At 49.7% G+C, this 24,569-nt stretch overlaps 1 protein-coding gene across 1 annotated transcript in view; it reads right to left on the bottom strand.

Moving 5' to 3' along the window:
• Positions 1–6,240: 6,240 nt before the first annotated feature.
• DNAAF8 (dynein axonemal assembly factor 8) overlaps positions 6,241–24,569 on the bottom strand; it is a 95,725-nt gene continuing 77,396 nt past the window's right edge. Inside the window, exons 27-32 of the mRNA XM_056337860.1 lie at positions 21,240–21,334; positions 19,605–19,725; positions 16,786–17,003; positions 15,104–15,189; positions 11,080–11,149; positions 6,241–7,912 (exon numbers count right to left, since the gene is read on the bottom strand). Coding sequence (XP_056193835.1) covers positions 7,835–7,912; positions 11,080–11,149; positions 15,104–15,189; positions 16,786–17,003; positions 19,605–19,725; positions 21,240–21,334 — 668 coding nt within the window. The 3' untranslated portion in view covers positions 6,241–7,834. The remainder of the gene's footprint in view (positions 7,913–11,079; positions 11,150–15,103; positions 15,190–16,785; positions 17,004–19,604; positions 19,726–21,239; positions 21,335–24,569) is intronic.

Genomic DNA, 24,569 nt, shown 5'->3' with positions numbered 1-24,569 from the left:
TGGCTACACCACCCTCCTGCTGAGCAGCTTCTCCTCCTACCCATCAGCGCTTCCCTTGCTGGAGCTTCACTGCTTTGCCCCTCTGCCTGGCACCTCCCCACCCCCTCTGCTCCCAGCACTGGGCAATCCCAGACTCATATCCCCCCCTTCAGCCTCCTCTTCTTCAGGCAGAGGAAGGCTCAGCTCCCCCAGCTGGAACTGCTCCACTGGGACACACCTGCAGTCACTCGAGGGCCTGACCCTTCCCCAGCCTGGCCTGAGGAGCACCATGAGGGCCCTTTCCCCAGGACCAAGGTCCACTTCAGGGCTCCGGCCAGGGCCCTAGGGTGCCTTGTTCCACTGAGCTGCCCACGGGCACCACTCGCAGCCGCTGCCCAGGGTGACTTGTCCATGGCACGACTGGCCAGCCCACAGGATGCCTGTGACACCTGCTTGGCTCCAAGCCCAAGTGGGCTCCAATATTTGGAGGCTGGGTATCAGAACATGGGCTGTGGTTGTTTGAGAAGTGCAGCAGCAGATACCCAGAAGACAGGGGTAGGTTAGTGGTCAGGAGCTTCTTGGTGGCCTTGAATTTGCTTCACAGTACCACCGCTCAGCGTGTCCAGGTCCGCGTGTTTGGGTACCTCCCTTTGGGGGAGAGGAGCAGCTCTGCAGGATCCAGCGGCACTTTGGTTGGCATCAGCTCTAGCTGGTTGGAGCAGACCAGGATTCTGTGCCGGCTTGCAGAGTCAGGAACTGAACATCACCTTGGCCGGCTTCCAGGCTTCCCAAGGGAGCCTGCATCTTGCGGAAGGACAGGCACGGGGTCAGACACTGGAACCAGCACAACAGTCACATTAGCCTTACAGCAAGTTCCCTGCAGCGTCAGGTACCCAGCTCTGAGTCATCACCCAGCTTTCAACTGGAGACAACCTACAGCCGTTCTTGAGAGCTGCTTGTTCATGGCAGAGCCTCCTCTGCCCCACCACGGGGTGAGCCCAGTCCTCTGTGGGTCTGAAGAGCTGCTCCCGAGCCCTCGGGGCTTGGAGGAGGCAGCAATGACTGGCCAGGCTGCTTTGAGAGGGTATCACCAGCACAGTGTACAGCCACAGACAGCTCAGGATCTTCTGCCACAGCTCTGGAAAGGGTCAGTCCCACATCCAAAGTCACTGCTCGGAGCATGGAAACACCAATGTGTTGCGGTAACAGCTTCACAGCCCTGCGAGCACCTGCCACTGCATAGCACAGGCTAAACACCCCCGGCAGCAGCTGCCAGCTAACGCTGGGCTGAGGTGGAGGGATAGGGGCACCCGCCCTGCCCTTCCCCCTCCAGCCCTCCCCAAGTCAGCTGAGAAAGTCTCTGAGATCTCAGCCCCAGCCAGGCCACCACAGCACCAAGGTCTCCTCCAGGAGTTGAGCAGCATAGCTAGGTCCACCACAGCACACAGAGCAGCTTCAGCCCAGAGGCAGCAGACACCAAGCTCCAGCAGAGGAAGGTCTCAGGCAGTCACCAGCAGGTCCATTGGAGCCACCTAAGGGCCCCCACCAGCTGTGGCACCTGGTGATCTTGCTGGAGACAAGAGTTTTCATCTTCAAAAGCTCACCAAGATCTCAGGAGGCTCCTGATGGCTGGAAAATGGCAAACAACACCCTGGCCTTCAAGTGGGAAGGACTCTGGGGGGCCTGCGTAAGCGGTACCCCCGGGGCCAGCCCTCCCCTGGCAGGGTAGCCACACACAGGCCAGAGACCTGAAGCCCAGCAGAACCCCACAGCACAGCCCCAGGCCCTCCCTGAGGGTTTATATACCCCTCCTGGCGGCAGCAGCTGCGTGTGATTGGCCAGGGCCGGAGCAGGGAGATGCAGGATTGGCCAGAGACAGCAGGGTGGCAGGGGATTGGTCAGGAGGCCCCACATCCCAGGCCAATCCCAGCCTGCGGTGGGTCCTACAGCCGGGGGGGAGGAGCCTGGTGGGGCCCTGCAGGTCCTGGGGGTGCCGTGGTATGGAGGGAGGGAGGGAGGGAGGAATAGATAGAGAGATGGACGGCAGAAGGGATGGAAGGAGGGAGGAAGGAATAGATAGAGGGATGGACGGAAGAAGGGATGGAGGGAGGGATGGACGGAAGAAGGGATGGAGGGAGGGAGGAACGGAAGGAGGGAGGGAGGGAAGAAGGGAAGGAGGGAGGGAGGAATGGAAGGAGGGAAGGAGAGAGGAACGGAAGGAGGGAGGGAGGAATGGAAGAAGGGAAGGAGGGAGGGAGGAACGGAAGAAGGGAAGGAGGGAGGGAAGAAGGGAAGGAGGGAGGGAGGAATGGAGGAAGGGAAGGAGGGAGGGAAGAAGGGAAGGAGGGAGGGAAGAAGGGAAGGAGGGAGGGAGGAATGGAAGAAGGGAAGGAGGGAGGGAAGAAGGGAAGGAGGGAGGGATGGAAGAAGGAAGGAGGGAGGGAGGAATGGATGGAGGGAGGAAGGGAGGGAGGGATGAAGGGATGGGTGGAAAAAAGGAGGGATGGATGGAAGGAGGGAGGGAGGGAGACAGCCAGACCCTACAGCCCCTCTGCCGAGCTCCCTGGGAGCCCTGGTGGTACCAGCAGCCCCAGCCTGACCCTGCGCCATGTGAAGCCGTGGGCAGAGCTGCTGCCCTGCCTCGCTGGAACACGCCTGGCTGCCCTCCGGGACAGAGCCGTGTCACTGTTGGGTGGTGGCCGTGCCAGGGCCAGGTGAGCCCGCACGAGGCACCGCCAGTGCAGGGCTCCTGCGTGACCCAGTTACAGTGCCCCGGGCTGGTGTTCCTGCCTGAGCCACCGCTGTTCCAATCAGCTTAATTACCCGCATCTGAGTCATCCCCAGCCCCGCAGTACCAAAGCTCCCAGCCCTGCAGACAGACCGCCCTTTGTGCTCCTCCAGCCCCTGTCCGTGGGGAATTGCCAAGTACCAATTAATCCGTGGCTCCTGCTGCGACAGGCCTGGGAGATGGTGCCCCAGGAAGATGGAGATCAAGGAGTGGAGAAGGGCCACTGCCTGCTTGACGGGACAGAGCTGGGACTAGAGCCCAGGTCCTGATCCCACCCCAGGAAGATGACGAAGTGGCTCATGCTTCCCCCACTGGGGACCAGCCACCACTCCTGCCATATCATGGAATCACAGCATGGTTTGGGATGGAAGGGACCTTCAAGATCACCCGGTTCCAGCCCCCTGCCACGGGCAGGGACACCTTCCACCAGCCCAGGTTGCTCCCAGCCCCGTCCAGCCTGGCCTTGGGCACTGCCAGGGATGGGGCACCCACAGCTGCTCTGGGCAGCCTGGGCCAGCACCTCGCCGCCCTCACCAGGAAGAATTTCTTCCTAATAGCTCATCTAAATCTGCCCTCTTTCAGCTTAAAGCCATTCTCCCTTGTCCTATCACTATGGGCCCTACTAAAAAGTCTGTCCCTGTCTTTCCCATAAGCCCCCTTTATGCCCTGCCAGGCCGCTGCAAGGTCTCCCCGGAGCCTTGTCTCCTCCAAGCTGAACCACCCCAGCTCTCAGCCTGTCCTCACCGGAGAGGTGCTCCAGCCTCCCATCATCCTTGTGGCCATTCTGTGATGGCACCATTTGCCCTATCCTCATCCTGGACACTGGCCTCACCAATGCCCAAAGCGTGTCAGCTCTCCAGCATGGCCAGGCCTCTTGCGTGGGGGTCCAGCAAGCCCTGGAGATGCAGACACACCTGGGAATCCAATGGTGGCAGCTCTCAGCCACGTGAGAGGTGCTCACAGCTGTGCCAGTTCGGGCAAAGCAAATATTTGTGCACATGGGAAGTGTGTGGACCAAGATGATCCAGCCCAGTGAGGACGGCTGACAGGGGGCAGCTCCAGCAGCTCCTCCTGCTTCCCAAGGCAGCCGGGGGCCTCCAGAGATGAAAACCAGTGCTCAGGTCCCAGGCCACGCTGATGCGGTTCACTGGGAGGGCATCGTCATCTCCACTAGGCTGGTGGGTCTGAGTGGTGACGTGAGACAGTCCTGGTGCTCAGCAGGGGTCACGTGCATACGGCTGGAGCAGAAACAAGTTTTTGGGGTGAATGTAAAAGCTAAGGAAAAAAAACCAAACCCCAACAAAAAACCCAAACCTATTCTGGCCCAAATCAAATCCAGGTGTGTTAGAGGGTTGTTTCAGTTCCAGGTGTTTTGTGTTTTCCCATCTGCGTAACGCAGGAGAGGCAAGGCTGATGGGAGACACCAAAGCAGCAGGCCCACAGATTCTGCTCTGAGGTGCTTAATTTTATTTCGGGGTTTTCCTTGTCGTGTTAATTGGGGTGTGTGTGTGTGTAAGAGTCAGTTTGGCCAGACTGCACAACCTCTGAGCAGCTCATGGGTCCGCATCAGTGGCTGCCAGAGGGTGGGCAGGGAGATGTCCCCCACCACCGACCCGGAGCCAGGGCCACCCGGAGAAGGGACGGCCAGCGCGTGCTGACCGGGGATGGGCTGCCCTGTCAGCTCCCTCGCAGAGCAGAGCAGGAAGCCATCGGCCGCCAGTTCAGCTCCTCCACCTGCAAATCGCACCGTCACGTGCATGTGCCTTGCTTGGCACTGAGAAGGGAACCGGTGTGGTCCTCCTCCTCTCACCTGGCTTGGTACCAGCGTCCTGCTGCTGCCAGTGACAGCCAGGTAGCCATTTCTAAGCCTAATTGATAATTAGTTAAATCTGCCCTTGGCACCAAAGGGAACACAGTGAGCTAGAAAGCTATGGCATGAGCGCGGCTGCCTGCCCGTGCCCGCGACAGGGAAGAGCACCCAGCACCTCTGCAGCCCTCAGGACACCGATGCGCCCTATGGCGGAGCAAAGGGCTCATGCGAGGGCTGCCGAGCCCTCCGCACTGCCAAGAAACACGGTGTCACACAGCCCACCGGGGCGCAGCCCTGAGCTCCGTGCCGATGGGGAGCCACCCGGCGCTCGCCTCTCGACGGGCGGTGGGGTTGGGGCCAGAGCACGGCAGGAAAATGGGAGATCAGCACCAGTCCCGTCTTTCTTATGGCAGGACCCTAAGGAGTTAACGCAAAATGCCACCTACTGTATTTTGTCTCTCCTCCATTGAGGCAGCTCTGACACTGGCAGCAGAACAATGCTAAATTCTGATTAGCTCTGGTTTTCCAGCAAGAGGGGAGGCACAAAAGGGTGGGGAATTAATACTATTCTGCATAATTTTTAATCTAAATTCCATTTCTTTTCTTTTCTTTCCCTACGAAGCAAACAATCTAGGGGGTTTTGTACTCAATTTCTTGCTTTCATAATCTAAATGAATTGTTTGCAAGTAGGAGCCAGCTGCAAAGCTGGCAATCTCCGATCAAATCTGCCTTTCTCCTAGTTCTAGCAATCATTAATTTGCTCCTCAGCTCTGATTAGCTAATCCTGGCTGCCTTGTGGCAGTTTGCAGGGAAAAACAGTGTGTGAGCTGCGGCTCCCTTTGACGGAGCCGGCGCTGGCAGCGGGGTGACGGGATTGATTTCTGCCGTGTCCGCGGTGTCCCTGGTTGTCAGCTCTCTGGAGAGGAGTGGAGTGCTCTGGGAGGAAAGGCTGGCCAGGTTATTTATGGAATCCTGGCATTTTGGAAATATCAGAGGATGATGCTTTCCCCTGCTCTGTGCAGGGCGTGCTGGTTTGTTATGCTGAGACTAATTAGCTGGGCTTTAAAATAGGAACTGAAGACACTGTAGCAGCCTCTCCCTTGAAAATACCTGGGCGCTGCCCCATTTTTACGACGTTGCTGGCGTGCCTGGGGGAGATGGCAGAGCCGTTACCTGTTTCACAGGTGGGAAACTGAGGCACGGCTCTTCACGTGTCGGTGGATGGAGGCTCACGAAGAACAAGCCTCAGCAGCAGGGCTGTCCGGCAGGGCGGAGGTGCGGGGTGGTGCGGGGCGCCTTTGGTGCCAGGCTCTGGTTTATTACATGGCAGATTAAGGGCCATGGTCTCAACTCCCACCACGAAGCTCGGAGAGCTCCTGCCTGCTGGCGAGCCCCGATGGGGCCAGGGGTGTCCAAACGGATGTCACCTCCCCAGGCTGACTGCTGCCAGTCCCCAGAGCTGATGCCACCACCAGGCTGAGTCAGACACAGTGCTGGTGGCCCACCCCCCACCCCCCCCGGCTGGGTGCAGGGCAGCCACCGGCCCTGTGTGCCCCCTTCTCGCGTGTGGCTCTGCAGGCCTTGTCTTTTGGCTGCTATCTGCCTGCGCTTGATTCCAACACGCTCCTCGTTCAGATCAAATTCCCTGAGCGCTGGGGGTGGATCCTTTTAATTTTCATTTGTTTCAAAGCCGTACATGGCTTACAAGCATGACAGAAATGCGCCTGGAGTGCAGGAAATGGCCTACTTAACTGCAGGAGCAGAGCAGGCTCTTCTGTCACGCTGACTCCCAGGACCCCGTCCTCCTGGGGGACCAGGGCAGCTGCCTGCTTCTCTTGTGGGTGCCTGTTTCTGGAGCTTCTCTTCAGGAGATGTTTGGTCCCACCATAAAGCCCGAACAGCTTGTCCAGGCGGAACGGTGCCGGGGAGCAGAGGTTTGGAGGGTACTTCCCAGATTCTGACACCAAACGGCTGTGTGAGGCCGGGGCAGGCCCGCTGTCCATGTGCCCCCTTCGCCCACCCGACTGCAGCTATCTCTTTTTGCTGTTTCAAAGCAGCTTAGAGAAGGGGGGAGACTGTGCCAGGGCTGTTACCAGCTGCGGAAGCAGAGCTTGCGGAGATAGACTGCTCTCAGCTTTTGGGCTTACTGGACACTTTGAGCCTAGTCTGAAAGGGGACAGAGATCTCAAGGGTGTTGCACTCTCACTGTTTGTGCGAGCCGACGGCTGGGGAGGAGGACTCTTACCAGGCTCTTACGGAGGGAAGGGCTGGGCACAGAGGGGGTTCACCCTGCCAGCAGCACCCAGAGGTGAGCTGGCCAGCCAGCTGCACGCTGCTCTGCCTGAACACCACCTGGAGAACACACAAGGACTGTTGGGGCCACCTCTGTGATGTCTGGCACTAGATGCGTGCGCATGTCTAAGCCTTTGCCTTAGGAGGGCAGAGCAGAAAACGAGCCCCTCTGGGCTGAGAAGAGCCTTCCCCAAAGGAGCTGAACATGCCCTGTGGGTCCCAGGAAGACTGAGGACCTTTGTATTAACAACCGCTTCCTTGTGGGAGAGCTCGTGGAAAGGGCTCGCCGAGGAAGATTCGTGCTAAAACGAGCAGCTGCTGTGAAAGCAGGAACGAGAGGAGGGGTTGCGTGCCCGTGGGAGGGCAGCGAGCTGGGGCTGGGCACAGGCAGCTGGCAACAGGGCTGCTGGAGCAGGGGCAGGCGAGCGCTCAGCTGTCCGGCTTTTAGTCTCACTCAATGGCTCTACCTGGTGTACTGAACTCTCCAGGGATTCAACCTTCCCTCAGACTATTTACATTTTATTTACTGTGGTTTGGTCTTTGGTTCAAAGAACACAGTAGCAGCAGAAAACAGAGTCTCTCCGTAATGTCTTTGAGGCCTGGAGTCCCCAAGCACACGAGAGAAAGACAGTAGTAAACACCTGCCCCTGTATTTACTTTACTTCCTGAGTTTTTCTCAGCCAGAGGAACCCTCCAAACCCTCCACAAACACAAGCAGATTGTCTCTGAATGCATTCCACTAGAAACCACGACTACGGTTCAGAAAGATTTGGTTTTGGGCACTGGTCCCTACTCCCACCACTCTCATTTATCTTACTGATGCTTATACCATACTTCAGGCTTTATGTTTTAATGACAAACAAGTATTAGTGCTCTTAGAGGCTGAGAGTCCCCTGTGTGTCCATCTGCACAGATACCCGCAGTCGCATCTGCCCACGGGCTGCTTGGGGGCACCGATCACTTGGCTAGCAATCCTGGGATTCAATTTGGTGGATGCTCTCGGATGTCAGGGAGTCAAAAAGGCAACAGAGCAGCTCTTCAGCCTGGGGAGAAAAGAAGGAAGGGGTTGGGGGAGAGCTGTGTTATCCGTGCATTGCAAAACACTTTGTTTTCAGAGATGGGTTTCTCATGCATGCTGCAGGCAGGCAGCATAGGGAAGACATTTACCAGGTCGAATTAATCCCAGCACAGAGGTGGCTGTTAGCGTCCCACAGGAGGGAAGTGTCTGTTAGTTGTGAGCACTGTTTGGCCATTCTCATGATTCACTTTTTCAAGGAATTAAAGAAAAACAGCTACATGCAAAGTGCCAAATGGGAAATCTAACTCCCTCCTGCAGCTGCTCTGCCTCTCCTTCCCGAACCTCGCTCCTGTGCCGCTCTTTGGCATGGATGCTTCGGAGGTGGGGAGGCCAGCTTAGTGCCAGGGGCTTCAGGACAAGTCTGTAATTCTGACTGCGCTAATGAACACCATGTTCCCCTAAAGCATTATACTTGCTGTGCTGACGGTCCACCCTACACAGCCCTCGGGGCCCTCCTCCTGCCAGCACTCTGCCTCTCCTCATAGATTTTTAGGTCTCTTTTGTAGGACTCCAGCCCTTCTGCCTGCTGCTGAGGGGCTAAGGATCATGCCAGCAGCGGCTGGGATGTATTTTCTCGGTGTCACTCTGCTTCAGTCCCAGATTTCAGCCATCCCCGCAGGGAGGGAGATGCTGGAGCAGCCATGTGGCTGCTGGCAACAGCTTCAGGGCTCCAGGCGGAGTGGAGGGATTAGCTCCCTGCCAGTGGAGTCTCGACTGCACATCCGTGAGCTCGGGCTGTGCAACGGCTGTGCCATCTCCCTGCTCTGACCTGCTAATGGTGGCAGGTGATGACATCCTGCACATCTGGCCACCCCAGCCTCACGATCGCATCCCAGCCACAGTGCAGAGCTGCATGTGAGGAGAAACTGTTCAGCCACAGGACATCCCTGCCCTGAGGCTAGGCACAGTGCTCACGGACAACTCTCTTCTGTGGCTGGGGAGGTTCCAGCTGGGGTGCGGACCAGGCGCAGGGACATCTGGGACTGCCCCACAGAGTTCTGCTGGAAGTTCAACAGCCCCTAATGGTGGCACCAACACAACATGGTGCTCTCACTTCCAGATGTGAGCTGGTCTGCCTGTGCCCAAGATAAGCCCGCACGGGGAGCAGGCATCTGCAGGGTCACGGCGTGAGAACAAGGAACTTGCAAAGCATGAACACATCTGCTCCTCAGGCAGATGTTTCAAATCGGACAGGTGAAAAGTGCTACAGAAAAGTTTGCTTCTCCCAGCGACTGCACAGGGACGCAAGACAACTAGTCTAGACACAGATGTCAGCACTGAAACAGTCCACATTTGGAAAGCTGATTTCTCATCCTATTGTCTAGTCCCGAATCACACCGGGAGCAAATATGAAATTCCTTTCTGCTTCCATGGCTCGCCTCCACCAGTAAATGCTGCAGCTCTGCTCAAACCATGAGGATTTGAAATCTATATTCATTTAACCCTGCTGAACTTTGCCTGATATCATGTCGTCGCTCATTAGCTTTGACCTGGAAATCCTGGCTGACATTTCATAAACTCATTAGCAAGAGATCAGAGGATCAAACATCGTTTCTAGGGATAGCCTTTGAGGTACAGTCATTCCCCAGTGAGCTTGCTCCTCAGATCTCACTCTGTGATCTCCAAACCTACCCTGAACTTAGGAGCAGAAGCCCCATTTCACAATAAAATTTTCTTGCTGCTGTGCTTCTCGCAACCCACAATGAGAAGCGCTGCACCCACCGCTGTCCCAGGACTAGGCTCACTGTCTAAAGCCTGAACTGCTGCGAGTAGCCCCTGCTTCCACCAGCACAGAGGGATTTGATTCAGTGGCCTGGGCTGCCAGAAACAGGGAGAAGGGCTGAGCATATTTGCTTTTTCTTTTATCTATCACAGAAAGTACTGTAAGCCTCTTTCTGATAGGCTGATTCCCCATAGCTGTGAAGCAGAAGGGATTTTATGTCAGCCAGAGATATGTAATGTCCTTTTCAAAGCAAATCAGGAGACAGCCTGGACTCGCTGCCCTGTCACATTACTTGGCAACAGCCTGGCACCCTGGCAGCAGTGCGCCCTGTGCTATGACAGCCTTGCAGCTATCACAGAGCTGTGCAGGCAGACCCTCCCCGGCACTGCAGCGCGGGCAATCCCAGCTACGCCCACGGAGAATTTTACTGCACCTTAGGGAAAGCTGCTGAAAACGGCAGCTGGACGACTTTTGGGAAGTTTGGGGTAGTTTTGCCTTGTGTTAAAAGCAGGAACACAGACTTCAAAGAGGGTTCTGTGTCTTTTGAGGTTCAATCCTTAAAGCACCGGTACTCTAAGGTACTTGGGTACTCACTGCTGCTGAAAGCAGCAGCTCTGATACGCTACATGAGGTTACAAACATCTCTCTCTCCTGCTGTTTTTTTGGGGAAGCAAAAGGGATCCAGAGGAGAGGTGTGTCCGCTTGCTACCATTTCTCATTCCCCCGCCAATTCTTTTACACCTCCTAGTCCTAACTCTTCAGGCACTGCCTCCTCTATGCAAATCTCTCCCTTGTTTTGCACTAAACTTCGACGATTACAGCCAGAGTTTTAAAGGTATTTATGCAGTTTATTCCCATTAGCTGCCCACAGGTCTGGAGCTTAGCGTTTCCTTTCTTGGGATGAGCTACTGAGAAAATATTCAGCTAGCCCGTCCCTGGAATGGCTAATGGCTTAATTTCTGCTCTTCCGTTTGGAGGATTTGGGCTTCTGGAACAACTTCCTGAACATAGGATCTGCCAGCTTGGCAGTAGGGCTGAACGAGCATTTCCTGTCACTAATTTTTGACAAGTATCACAGTTATCTTACTAAGTGATGTAAGTGCTTCACACTTCTACGCAAAAAGTAACTGACATCTATGAAAATACTGAATCTTTATCAAAGTCTCCAAATATTTTGATTCAAACAGTGCCACCGCTGTAACATGGAAGACAGTTTGAAAGGGTTTTGGTCCCACCTTCTGCCATGTGCTGGGCTCTCAGTATAAGCCAAGGCTTGGGGCTGTCATGAGGCACCACCTCCGTCTCATACAACTTAAAATTTTCTTCTAAAATCCAACCAATTTTGACAAGTTTCATTCATCACAGGGGCACAAAGGACACACATCTGTACCATAAACTTCTCTACTTGCCTGATTCTCATTTTGGGGATATAGCAGATGCTGTGCAGTGTCCAGGACCGACTGCTTCTGCCAACAGACTCTGGGTGTAAAGAAAAATGAAAGCCAGTGTTACTTTGCCATCTAAGCTCTCAGAGACTGCAGATGACCTAGCTTTGAGGAGGACTATGCCCTGTGCCAGCAGCTCTGGCCATGTGCATCTGTTACTGAACTTCTTTACACAGATAAATCCTGGGTTTTACAAAGCTTTGTATAAATGGATTTGGATTCTTAAAATATAAGCTTTCAAACGAACAGTAATGACCTGTTGCATAATGGGGCAGTGGGAAATACATATAAGTGTAGATAGATAGCTCTGTGCGAGGGTCTTTTTCTCAACAAAAGATAATCTGTGTGTTTTCCCCCCAAAACGGGACTTTCTAAGCTGCCTTCAGCAGCAGAGTCTGCTTCACTAGTCCTTGTCTTGCTCTGGTTCACCTCAAGCTACACATGAGCTGACCACAAGACATATTCAAGAGAAATTAAAAGGCAAGACACACATTTCAAAACTGCCTTTTAAATTCACTCTATGTACATTCAGATTCTCAGGCTTGAAAACTCTCCAGAGGCTTTGGAAACCACTCCCTGCCCCCATATCCAGGTATTGTGCTTGGCAACAGTTTTCCCTTCAGTGGTTTTCAACAGCTCTGAGATTTTACATCTCGCGTGTTCATTTTTTTTATTTCTACACCTCCTTTCCCTCCAAAGCTCCCAGCGATGAGCTTCCTATAGGGATAACATCACTCCCTGCTAACAGCAATTAACACTTGGTAAGAACGTTTCATCAGCGAGAATAACGTCCAGCTAAGTTCCTTAACATTTGCCTTTTGTTCTGATTGCACTGCATTGTCTAAAACCAGGAGAGTGTCAGGCCTAGTCTACACTTTGATTTTCGTCTGATGCAGCCAGGTTTTTGGTGTGCTTTCGTCGAACACCACTTACTGAGTTCAGTACAATGTTAACTAGGTGAGCTCCTGAAGACCGTGCACAATATAGTTAGGTCCTAACAATCTCATGGGCATCTGAAACTACTTTTTAAAAGTTCAGATAACTAGAGAGCAGTAATCGCCACTAAATCAGTATCACCTATTAAGGCAGCAAAGTCTAGTTTTCCATGCATAAAAAGCAGAGCATGCCTTTCTTCCAGGAGCTGCTTTGAACCTACTTGTAAATTCTTCCCTCTGCCACCCTGCAGCTAGGAAATCTGGCTGTAAAAACAAGTTATGACAGGGAAAATTCAAATGCTTTATACTGGAGATCCAGGCAGCCGGATGCTGACAGAACAAGAAAGGTAGGTCTCACATCATTTTTCCCTGTCTGCAGATAGGAGCGTGTCACTTCCTTCTCTGGATTCTCCCCCCAGGTCCCCATTGCTCTTAAGCTTTGCTTCAGCTTCCCCTCACCTCTTCCAAACACTTACTTCACTCTGCCCTATGAGTTACCCTTGGCACCTTCCCAGATTCTCCCCGATTCCTAATTTGGCTCCACTCTTGGCAGTCAATCAAACTCACAGGCTGCTTTTGTGCCCCCACCTGCATAAATTTTGTCCATTTCTCTGCTCTTCCTGCCCTTTGGTGCAGAAATAATGCCTTCATAGACATCCAGAGGACAGAGTGGGCACTGCTGCTGCTGAACAATAATCGCTACACACTTACGAGGGTCTGTGTCTGTCTTCAAGGCAACTGCTCTGCACTGCACATCCTCCAGCAACTGAATGTCTCTCCTTGACGTGCCACTGCTAGAGCTGGCTTAGGAAAGCTTTAATAGGCTCTGAACTATGAGCAGTTATACTAGCAAAGCCTGCATTGTTCCTTTCAACACCTGATTCCTCCTTCTTATCACAGCCCATCTCTGACATCATATCCCAGGCTTCCATACAGATGGCAATGTTTCTCCCCCTGGCACAAAGCCTAAGTAATGTGGCTCAGCTGTGAATCAACTCCCAGGGCTGTAAAATAATCTCTTTCACCCTGGTGCTTCAGCAATGCAGCTGAAATGCAGGCCAGAACCTGTGCAGGTATTGGAATCCTGGGCCACGGCAGTAGGAGTGAAATAAATACACAGCGATTTACTCAGTACAAGAAAGGTCACATGGCTCCTGCTGATGGAGTCGTAAGTGTAATTAACCTCAGATGTTGTTCTGAAATGAAGATGTCTTATGAAGTGTCCTTATGAGACACTAGTTAAGTCAGGCTGGATTTTCAAAGATATTTGCAAAGTTGATTTTAAACAGGATGATGGCTTATGATACAATAAGGGTATGAGTTTACTGTTGGCTAAAGCTGATCACTGCCTCCCCATCCTCAGGCACACCTTGCTGCCCTCTCCCTTCCACAGGTGTCATTGATCATGAAAGGCAAATATTTTTTTGTAGACCTGGTTTTAAACGGCAGCATGATCACTAGTTCTGGTACTAGGGTAAGAGGCAGAGTAAATCCTGCCATTTGGGAGTGCCTCCTAACAGCCATAATTTATGCACATGTATTTTGCAGTTCGGCAAGGAAGTTTATCCTTCGTACAGACAGCAATACTGGCACAGCCCAGGATGAGGGGTGACAGATGCAGCTGAGACTGGCACCTATTCCTCCCTGCTTCCTCCTCAGCCCCTTGGCTCACTGTGAAGGGCAGTGAGAAGCCACTGCAAGGTTTGCTCTGGGGGTGCTGCCTTGAGACTGCCAATCTTAAAACACGTCAAGTTAAGCCTACAGAAGAGGGAAGCACTGGCTTGCAGCTGACCTTGTTATACAGCACCCATGACTCTGATGAGCAAAAGCCTGGGGAAAATAAAGAGGTGGGTAATCTTGTATTGGCTGCCAGCTGTGCTGCCAGCCACTCTCCCAGAACTGCCTTCAGCACTGATCTCTGTGGTTCCCAACAGCCCACTTTTTTCCAGTGAACCAGCGAAAGGGTGGGAGAAAACTCACTAGAAAGGTCTTTGCTTCCTTTTAGTGCTATACCTTGCAGGGTGAAGGGCTTGGGATATGGCTCCCAAGGGTGTGATTTTAAATGAATTGGAGCAATGTCTAAATTTTGTCATTAGCTTAAAAGCATTTTCGAAAAGTTACTGGTGAAATTTGTTCCAACTGTTTTTCCCAGGTATGGCTCTGTGACTGAGCACTGTAACATTTCATCAAAGTACGAGAACTCCAAGGTGTCTACCAACTTGGATGTTCAGATTTGATCCCCTTGGTGCTTGTATCCTTGAATTCCTTATTCCTGTCCCGTTGACAGCGTTACCTGGAAGCCCTCCGGATGGTACAGCCAAAGTCATAACAGTCTTATCAGTGTGGCTGCTGGACTGACTGCTCTATACCAAATGTGTCAGGAAAAAGACTCACTTAGCTTCCTTTGCCAGATGAAACCATGTGCATAAACTACATGTCGCATTGCCAAATACCAGCCTCTGTGCAAGGAAACTTTCCCTCTGGGGAACCGTGGGTTAATTGGCCTGATAATCATTCTATTTCACTAATCAGTCCCTGTAGAGGGGTTCTGTTTGTTTTACCAGGCTTATACATCCTCCACCCAGCATTTCTGGTGATTTATTTAGGAGGCTAATTTTTGATTTTGCTCTCTGGCATTATTTTAAGAATTTTTTTTTATAGCAAATGTAAAATCTGCTAAGATATTTCTCCTAGGAATTTTATTGATTCAGCAGGTCTATTCCCCATGTGAGCCCTTATTTCAGAGAATTCCCTGTATTGGTGGAGCCATGCTGCCAAGCCTCACAGACACTCCAAGCCCTTTAGCAAACAACGCAACTTGGTATTTTAAGGTCCTGAGCATAGGACACATGACTTTGAAAGCAGGGAACACTACAGGGTATTGACCTATTAACAACAACATAACTTGGGTTGCCTTTGACTGGCACCTGACCTCGTGAAGTGCAAGCTGGAAGTGAATTACAAAGAAGAAAGTCAGCTGCCCTCCTTCAGATCACAAGCTCTCTAGCAGGGGGTTGAGACAGTGCTGTTAAAGCGATACTGTCCTCACTTACCTGTCCAGCAGGGAGTCGAAGCAAATGACTGCATTGTCTCGCTGTGCTGCTAGCACCAGGCACAAACCGTCCATTAAGAGGGAACACTACAAGGGAGGGAAAAACAGAGCTTTGGTGTTGCTATCCACTTAAATAAGTCTGTAAGCCTCACTGATGAACCGCTGACAGCACAGATAACTGCTTGTGTGCTGTGTGAGGGGATGAAAGTCACAAAGCAACACTCTTTCAAATTGAAAGACTATCATGTCTGAACTGTTCGTTATCCTGCTCCTATGGCATACTATTATTCCTGTTCCCTTCTCTCAGAGTGAAAATAAGCAGGTTACTTAGGTGTGTTATTCAGTTACTAAGTCTGCTGGAAGCAGGAATATGGAGATAATGGTAAATGTTGAGATATTGCAGCAGAAACACTTATCACTTGAAGGAGCACATCTCCCTTCTGGCAAGGGAAAGCAAATGCTGTAATGTTCACCTTTGGCTCAGCAGTGCCAGAGCCTTCTGGAAACATGCCAGCTCTGCCCAGAGTAATTCAACTCTGAGAGGAGGAAGTGGTTCCATCACCAGGAGAGCAGTGCTGCTGCCATGGCTCTCCTTCCCACACGCTGATTTGCTTTGTCCTTCCTAGAGAGCTGCGCACATTCCCATGTGCAGAGGGCTGGCATCCTTAGGGGAACCACAGGAGAAGAAAGTAGTGCTTAGACTAATTGGATGCTAGAGGTAATTGCTATTCTATACAGATGTACTTCAAAGGGATGCTGTCAATTTAAAAAATCACAACCTGGAAAGATCTTACCTGTTCTTACAACAGATAAGACCTGAGACTCTTATAACTGAAAGGCTGGAAGCACAGATGTTTGTATTTTTTCAGAGGGACTGCTGTGAATCTCTGACAGCCCTCTGTTGATTGTTACTTCCAGTATAAGTAGTCTCCCGCCTTGTTTACTCAGTGCTCCTGACAGCCCTTTCTTGCACATTGTACCTTACTGCTTTGCCCCAGTAAGGTTCCTGAAATGGTGGGCTTCTCCTACACAAAGTGCAAGGAGAAAACCAGTCTGGGCCAGATACTCTGCTGATGTAAAGCAATGTATCTGCTCACCCCAGAAGCACATCTCATGCTCAAGCCCCGTGAGCTGTTGCTCAAGCCCCACGCTGGACTGCAGCTTGAGCTGTCAACACCAACTAAAGGCGAAGCACAATGAAATCTCTGCCTAGGACTCCAGCACACAGTCCAAAAAGTGGAAGGGTTATTTAGCATTGTAGAAGAGGATTAATGGGGAGCAATTAGAGAAAGGGAAATAGAAACTATATTTATATGGAAAAGCAAGACAGGAGACTGCAGCAGAACATACATAATAGCAGCAACTGCGCACTAATAGGTGAATGGAATAAAATGTTTAAACAGGGATGTGCCAGCACATTAAGGACACGTGTCCACACAATGATGTCAAGGTTAGGTGTCAGTGAGCTAGCGGAGATACAGGAACACAAGGTACAGACTAGCTAGCAAGGCACATGGCCCATGTTACTTACCAGCAATATCAGAGCTCAGATGCAGTGCTGTGTTAATATTGCTACCAAAGCAAGTTTGCTCAGAGCTAGCCTGGGTATCTTAGCACAGCATGGCATTAAAAGGCTCTTCTTTTGTGTGAAGGAAGCAAAGCACAACTCCAGCTGTTTCATACCTTTGCTGCAACACCGCACTTTGCCCTGCTTAGAGTCTCAGAAATGCAGTGAGCTTGTGGTGTGTCCAGAACAGTGAGGCGTACTCCAGTCACTGTGAAATCTTTGCCAATAAGCTGATCAAGCAGTTCGACATAAGGTGGGTGCTCTGAACCCCGAAGGATTATCCCAGGCAATAGGAGACAAGTGGTTTGGCAGAGGTTATCAAGCAATGGCCGATCTGATGGGAAAAGGTCAAAACACAATAAATGCTTGCTTTATATCTACCCCCAACAACTATCAGCCCTCTATGTAATTCGTCCCTGCCACAGACAAGTAACTGGAAGATCAGAGGCACTCAGGCATTGTCATATTGTTTGGGGTGTTCGCAGATGCAATTGCTCATCCTGAACTGTCAAGCTGCTGCATGCCTATTGTGTACATATCTGGAGATCACAAGACAGCAGCAGTGACCCCATTTCAGGAGTCAGACAAGGACAACTGCTGGTTTGCTACAGGAGATACTATTCCATTTAATTTCTTGCAAGCAAAGGAATCTGTTAATCCAGCTGCTTTCATAATCCAAAATGTAATTCTGATCAGCATACATAAAACTCAATGTATTTCATATTTTCCTCATGGTAAATCTGTCTGACCATTAGGCAGCAGCTTTGTGATAATTATTTGCTACGAGGAGAGGTTTCTTTGTGTGCAAGAGCTACCTCTAGTGTTCACGATGAGACCATAAAGTGAATGACGTGTCTGGCTTGCTGGAGGCACTTACTATATTGTGTCTGGCAGTTCAGAGATCACGTGTACTTGCCTTTCCAGGACACTAACTCTTTGAAATACATTTTCTGAGACACAAACACATGAGGGCTATACATTGGTTTCCTTTTTACTCTCCCTAGACATCTTCAAAGCAAAGAGATTCTCATGCATCAGGAAATTAGGGGCATGTATTTTGAGATTTGCTCCCAACACTGGGCCTGTACCACTCTTGCAGAATATCTGCTTTCTCCACAACAAGCTTTTTTTTTTTTTTTTTTTAATTTTCCACAATCCTCTCTAAAAATTAAGAAGTGCTTTAGTCACAGCAGACCTGCGCTACAGGTCTGGTCCTTTCCCATTGTGCAGTAAGTTGATGGGGGAAATACCTTGCCTGTCAGCATCACAGGGTATTTTGGACTGAGAACACCCGCAAGTCTCCTCTCACTGCAGCTTTGTGCTCTGAATACAGCTTGAACTGACATACCCCACCAGAAACACAACAATGTGATCACATGTCTGCAGCTCCCCAGACAAGAAGGTCAGACAGCTACATGCAGAAGAGTCTGGTTGCCTCAAAAAAGCTGCTGTTACATACACACAGTTGCCAAGTTCTTGTTTCAGGACTCATACAACAGCTTGGGAATATCAGTAATGCTGCGAGATAGGCCTCACCCCGCACTGCAGGCATCAGTTAAGTCTTAAACCTTCATGCAGTCAGTCTCTGATGTATTAGTGTGCAATGTAAGAAAAGGAGCTTGCTTGAGGATTTGTGATTTTTGTAATGATCACGAAGGATGTGTAGGGCATAGCCCAAAGCCAACATAAGACAGAGGAAAAGATCTGATCGATACTTACCTTTGGAAAAATCCTCCTTCAGAGAGCCTCTACACAAAAATGATTTTGCGCCTACCAAGCAGCTATGCTATCATTAAGGCAAAGGCCTTGACTTACTACCATCCTCCTTGCGCTTCTACATGTGCCATCTCATGCACCTGCTGGTATGGGGTCAGTGCCCAAAAGTCCTGTTATCAGTAAGGGTTTGAGGTGGGATGTGATGGTCTGTAATCGGTACCATTTTTATCATACTCTTCTGCCAGTCCACAAGAGTCTTGTGGTTTTACTGATAGGATTAACAACTGCAGCAATCAGGTGTAGCACAGGAACATTTTCTCAGCTGCCCACCCTCCTGCTTGCCAGTCACATCAGAACTCAAACTACAGGAATGAGTGTGACCCAGTTCCAAACAATTCTGCTCCCCAGTGAACACCACAGGGATGCTTTACCTGGTCACTGCTTATTTATAAAGGCTTGTGATCAGTCTGCAATAACCCAGCATGGAAGCATCCCCATACGTTAGTTAAATCTCCTGACGTAAACAGTGCTGCGTCACAGCCTGTGTTGTATGCATGTCTATTAAATACAACCAACAGCAAAAGCCTGGAGAAACCGTAGACATCTGAGGGAACTGGCAGGCTTGTAGAACTTCAAATCAAAGTCAGACTAGGGATAACTGGAAGTAATTTTGAGCTGGCAGCTGTTCAGTAGCAAGTGGGAACTGAGTGAGATCTCAGTCCAGTTCCTGAGAGTTAGACATCCACGCTGCCAACAGCACTCCCTGCATAAATTGTTATTTATCTACCCACAGAACAAAACTCTCACAATCGCCCATCCCTATGGTGTCTTGGTCTCTTCTGTGGCAGGCTTTGAATAGACATGCAAACCATAAGTGGACAAGTTGGTGTTGAAATGCATTGAGGAAGTTCAGCAGAGAAATGTGCACGGTTGCTTACAACTAGCTGTGCTGACAGTGCTTGCTCTTCTGCTGGCGGTAAGGTCAGCACTTCTGAACAGCCCTATATTTAAACTCAAGGAAGCAGTGGCAGCGGAAAGGCCTGGCAGGTCAACAGTTAAATGGCTGGACTCCCCGGGAGCTGTTCTTTGCAGCTCAGAGTTGTCTCTTCCTTCTGAAAGGACATCAATACCAAATCCTGCGGCCACCAGATGGTTTGTCTTGCTGTCCAATTAATCAATAACAGTCTCAGTCTATAACGAGGGTTACACGTTTCCTTACCAAGATTGCACGGCTGCTCAGAGCGCAATAAATCGCGTTGCCCTCCTGTTTCACGTTTTATGATCTTGCGCTGCTTGCTGATGTCCAAACTGACTATGGGGTCACGTTTCAGGTTATAGATCTGCAGGAGGGAAGGGGAGGAGAGAGAGAGGCAAGTCATGTGAACACCATTACCTAATCAGGAAGGATAACACTTCTTAAGCATTGATTTAGGCGAGCTGTGAAGCTTTTGTCGGTGTTGCATATTTCTGTAATTGCCAGCCTAGAAAACACCTGCTTGTCTAGAGGTACAAGAACATTTTCCATGCATTTTTTTTTTATTTAGGCTTAATTCAATACGGCATCTTGCCATCCTTTTAAAGGTTCTGTAACCAGACATCTTCCTAAGGTCTCTGCTCCCAGCTTTTCAAGGCCAGAAACTTAAGGCCTGTGCGTGTCTGATGTCTATCTAGTGCCACACTGGTGTGCAGTGGCTCTCTTCTGTCTCTGAATGAACTGGTACATCCATGCATCCCAGCACAGTGCCAACATGATGCTCTGGAATGAGCTGCAGCGGGGGAGCATCCACATTAGTGAAGCACATTAGAGATGGAGCCGGCTTCTTCCAGTTCCACAGCTAATCCCCTTGGACTAACTCAGCTGGGTCACCTCTGCGTCACGTGGACATAGCAAGGCTCAAAAATTTCCATCCCTTCATTGGGCATAACCCAATCATCTCAAACTCTGGTTTTAAGAAGAAAATTACCAGAGTGGAAATGACATATAAAACTAGTTAAAGCAGGAAAGACTTACTGCTTCATTTCAGCCACTGACAAATAACAGTGGTTTGAATCAGAGACCAGCAGCTGCATAGCGTGAAGGGCCAGATGAGCAGGAGTGGGCCACACCAATACTGGCAGGCTTCTCAGCGCTGCCTACAATGCAAGCCAAGAGGCAAGAGTCCAAGTCTTTATGCCTCTATCTGCGAGCAAAGAAGGATGCGGGCACCCAGCAGCTCTGTAAACAGTGCATGTACTTTATAGTGTGAGATGTCTTAGGTGAGACAGCTCCACCCTTTTCATTGCTGTGGACTGATACCTCTGCTGGCAGGGCACAAGGGACAGCACTCTTGTCACACAAATAGGGCAGTGCTCCACGCTGTGTCTGGATGTATACAGACTCTGTAGGAGACACTCAGCAACCAGTGATTTACATTATCAGCCATCCTACTTCATCTCCGTTCCCGAACGCTATGCGAGAAAAGCTGGTAAAAAACCCCAACAGCCTCTGGGCTGCTGCATCTTAGCAATCATCACTGATGTTGTTATCCCTCCCTCTGACCTGCTTCCAAAGCAATGTTGCCTCTTATCTGGGAACTTCGCTTCTAAAGTATGAACCCTGACCCCTTCTGAATTTACAGCACTGGTTACTGAACAAACACATCTGAAAAAGCACTTTTCCACCGAGACTGCCTGGGTCAATACAAAGTTAGCACACTGTGGCAGGAACATTCACAGAAGGAAAACTCGGCCACTGGTGAAACACAGCAAGAAAAGCATTCTCTAAAGCATAATATGAAAGAAGTCATGGGATAGCAAGGTCAAAGCCATTGCTCTGACACAGCAAGATACTTCTCAGGAAAGGGCAGAATCCTACCTCTTCCTCTTCTAATGTCTGACACTCTGCGCAGCACAGCCCTTCTGGGAAAAACAGCTTCATATCCCGGACAGCTATTTGATAGGATTTGGAGCCTGAGAGATAAATACAATGAGAAGATTCTCTCAGGCCATGAATTAAACATTCTCTAGACTCACACTCATCTTTCTGAGAGATTGATGATGTGCAACTTACTGAAGTAATTGCTTTAAAGGCCAGCTGTTCCGTACAGTAATAGCAAACATTTAAAACCATTATATTTAGAATAGTTCTATTGCCGCCTTGGTATTTTCATTCTGTCCTATTATCGCTCAGCTGCTGCTTCATGTAAACAAGACTCCTTCTACTCCCTAACAGGGTAGTCAAGGGAATCATGTTAAGGAGCCTGTGAAACTCTTCAATACCAGCTCTAATCTCCCATTGTTGTTCCCTTGCTTCTGGATCACATCAGGCTGGTCTTACTGAATGGGAAGGAGCTACTAGTCAGTAAAACAAATGTGCTTAGTAACAATAATGCAAGTCCCAAACATGCTGGGGGCTCTGGTTTACAGCAGAAATCATTATTAGTATGAGACATTGCTGATAACAGTGTATTTTTCTGTTCACCCACAGTCAATAAAGGTAAACCGAGACTGGAACAGGTACAAAGAAATAATGTGAGGATCATGGAAGAAATGGAGAATCATCTGAAGAGTTAAAACTAAAAGACCCTGGCTTGTTTGACCCAACATGACACAAAGCTGAGAAGGAATCTGATTTCTGCTAAACACATCAGGGTAGAAAAGATCAGAAAAGAAAAAAAGAACTACTTAGAACTGAAGTACAGGTATTGGCACAAGAACAAATGATAGAAACTGTACAGGGCTATATTTAAGTTTGAAAATGTAAGAAGATTTCTAGCTATCAGAGCAGTGAAGTTCTGTAACAATCATTCAGCTGGGGTGCATGCTTATGAAAGGGAATACATGATGGGGTTTTCTGTGAGAGAATTAACTGAACTCAGTGACTTTTGAGAGGTCCCTCCAGGCTGAGCATCTGAATATTCCCCTGTCAAGCAACAGTGTTATAAAGCACTAGTCTGAATGTCTTCAGATTTGTGGGTGAAAATATTAGAGAAGGAAAAGCTATTTCTATATAACTGGAGTTCAGATAGATTGTCAATGTGCTGGCACAGATCCATGCTCCTGGGGTACAAATACACAAAACGCAAATAATCTCTGAAATATTACAACCTTTGCAGGCTGCCCATTCAGAGAATAATGTCTTACTGCTCTTAGAGCACTCAGCCCTGTTTGAACTTCATAATTCTAGGTATTGTATAGCCAGAGTCCTTAACACAGTAGTTTACAACCCTAAGATTGCGTAAGTCACCAACATACAAGTTGTGCTGATTCCGTTGTGCACCTCTATGTCAAATCTTCCTCACTTAAATCACCGATGCCGTTACAGAGGACACAAACGCTCCCAAAGCTAGCAACATTTTACTCTTACTTTGCTCAAGGTATAAGGCTGTATAAAATGCATATGTAAGAGCTCTTTGGGTTCAAGAAAAAGCACTATACAGTGACTTCCTAAGACCCAGAAGAGATGAGGGAAGCACAGGTTTATCTATGCAGCTGAGCCTCAGAGTATTAAAACTGCATTACTTGGTTCAATGGTATCACTGGAACCTGGTCTTCACCTTAACTGAATTTTCCCTGTCACTTTGGGAGGAAACACACAGCTAGAGTTTCCTCTACTTCAGCAAGATGGCGTTAACTGCAGATCTCTCTCAGCTCGAGCAAAACCAAGAACGCTTAGTATTCCCTCCTAGGAAAGGAAGATGGTCTTCCACGGTCCCCCAAATGATCACTCATGACACGATAAAGCTCTTCCTGCTTAACGTGTAGGTAAACGTTTCACTCTTATTGGAAGTACAAGGGTTACAAACGTTCCTTTCCTTACAGACAAGACACCTCCCTGGCATAGCAGCTGGATCAGACTCTTGAGCCAGAGTTAGTGAGTACGTTAGCTACAGTGGCACCCATTTTCCTTGAATGGGTGCAAGGATGGCTTTGTAAGCCAGCCATATAGCTAGCTCCAACAGAACACACTGTCTAGCCTCAGAGGGCAGGTGGTGGGCAGCTAGTTCAGCTCTGTGCTGAGCCCAGTCTTAGAAGGAAGCAGGGATCTGAAGGGAATCCCTAAGCAGACGCCTGGGAGTTTCTCTAACACAGCGAGTTCTCTGTGACTCCCAGTGAGAGACAAGGTGAGACTAACATAAACTAATCTTTAATGAGTTATGCTAGGGATGCTCTAACTGTAGCATGGGTATCTTAAGTTTTGGGTATGTATTACACATTCTTAGCTACGACTGCTAAGTTCTCATGCTCAAGGCAACCTGGATACAGAACCCGTTAATCTTAAGAGCAAAAGAAGCAGGGTCTGGTAGTGGATAAGTACTGGCTGAAGAGCCCTGACCGTTTCTTTTGTGTGGGTAGATCCTGCTCTACAGTCACTCTCACAATCACCATAAGAGATCTCTCTCAGTTTAGTCTTGGTCCTAAGGATTATGGTCATATCTGATAAAAAAAAAAAGGTTCTACATCTAGGGGTTGATTCTCTTGCTCAAGCTGTATGTGGTGGCTACTTCATTCCCTACCAGCTCTCAAAAGACTGCTTGATATAGATGAAAAGAGAGGATGATTTGACAGCACAGAATACAACAGAAGGAGCCAAATAATCCAATGGATCTTGACAGGAAAGTTCTTCTGGAACTTGAAGGCATACAGCACCTGCTAGCTCACCTGTATTCACAGACACTTACTGCTTCTGTTATTTTTATAATCCTTTGACAATATATAGCACAATCAGTACCACACTGAGGAAAACCACTTCATGGGCAGTGAACTAATGATTCCTTATGAATTTTTGAATTACACCCTTCCCTGGGCCCAGGCCCCCTCCAGCAACACCCTTGCTTCTTCTATAGGCCACTCTCTCCAGCAATACTTCCCATTTTCCCACGCTTCACCCACATTCTCAGCTATCTCCCGTCCCACCCACCCAAAATACACACTGCAACATCCGAGTTCCCTCCCTGCTGGCAGATGAACTGTGACTGGTTCAGCACACTGAGGATGCTGACTAGCTGGTGTGCCAGCTGGCAAGAGCCTCTGAATGGAAAACAGCAGAGTTTACCTGCTTTCCTCAGTGGGAGCAATTTTTGATCACCTCTCTCTAGCCGGTCATTAATGTTTTGAGATGTTACAGGAACTCAGTATCTTGGGGTCTTTTATCCCTCTGTGAAATCTGGTTGCAAGTGGCCAACGGGTTATGAAGTTATCAGGA

The sequence above is a fragment of the Falco biarmicus genome, chromosome 4 (assembly GCF_023638135.1).
Source record: "Falco biarmicus isolate bFalBia1 chromosome 4, bFalBia1.pri, whole genome shotgun sequence".
NCBI classification, from domain to species: domain Eukaryota; kingdom Metazoa; phylum Chordata; class Aves; order Falconiformes; family Falconidae; genus Falco; species Falco biarmicus.
The sequence above is the reverse complement of the archived record's forward strand: the minus strand, read 5'-3'. Positions and strand labels throughout refer to the sequence as shown.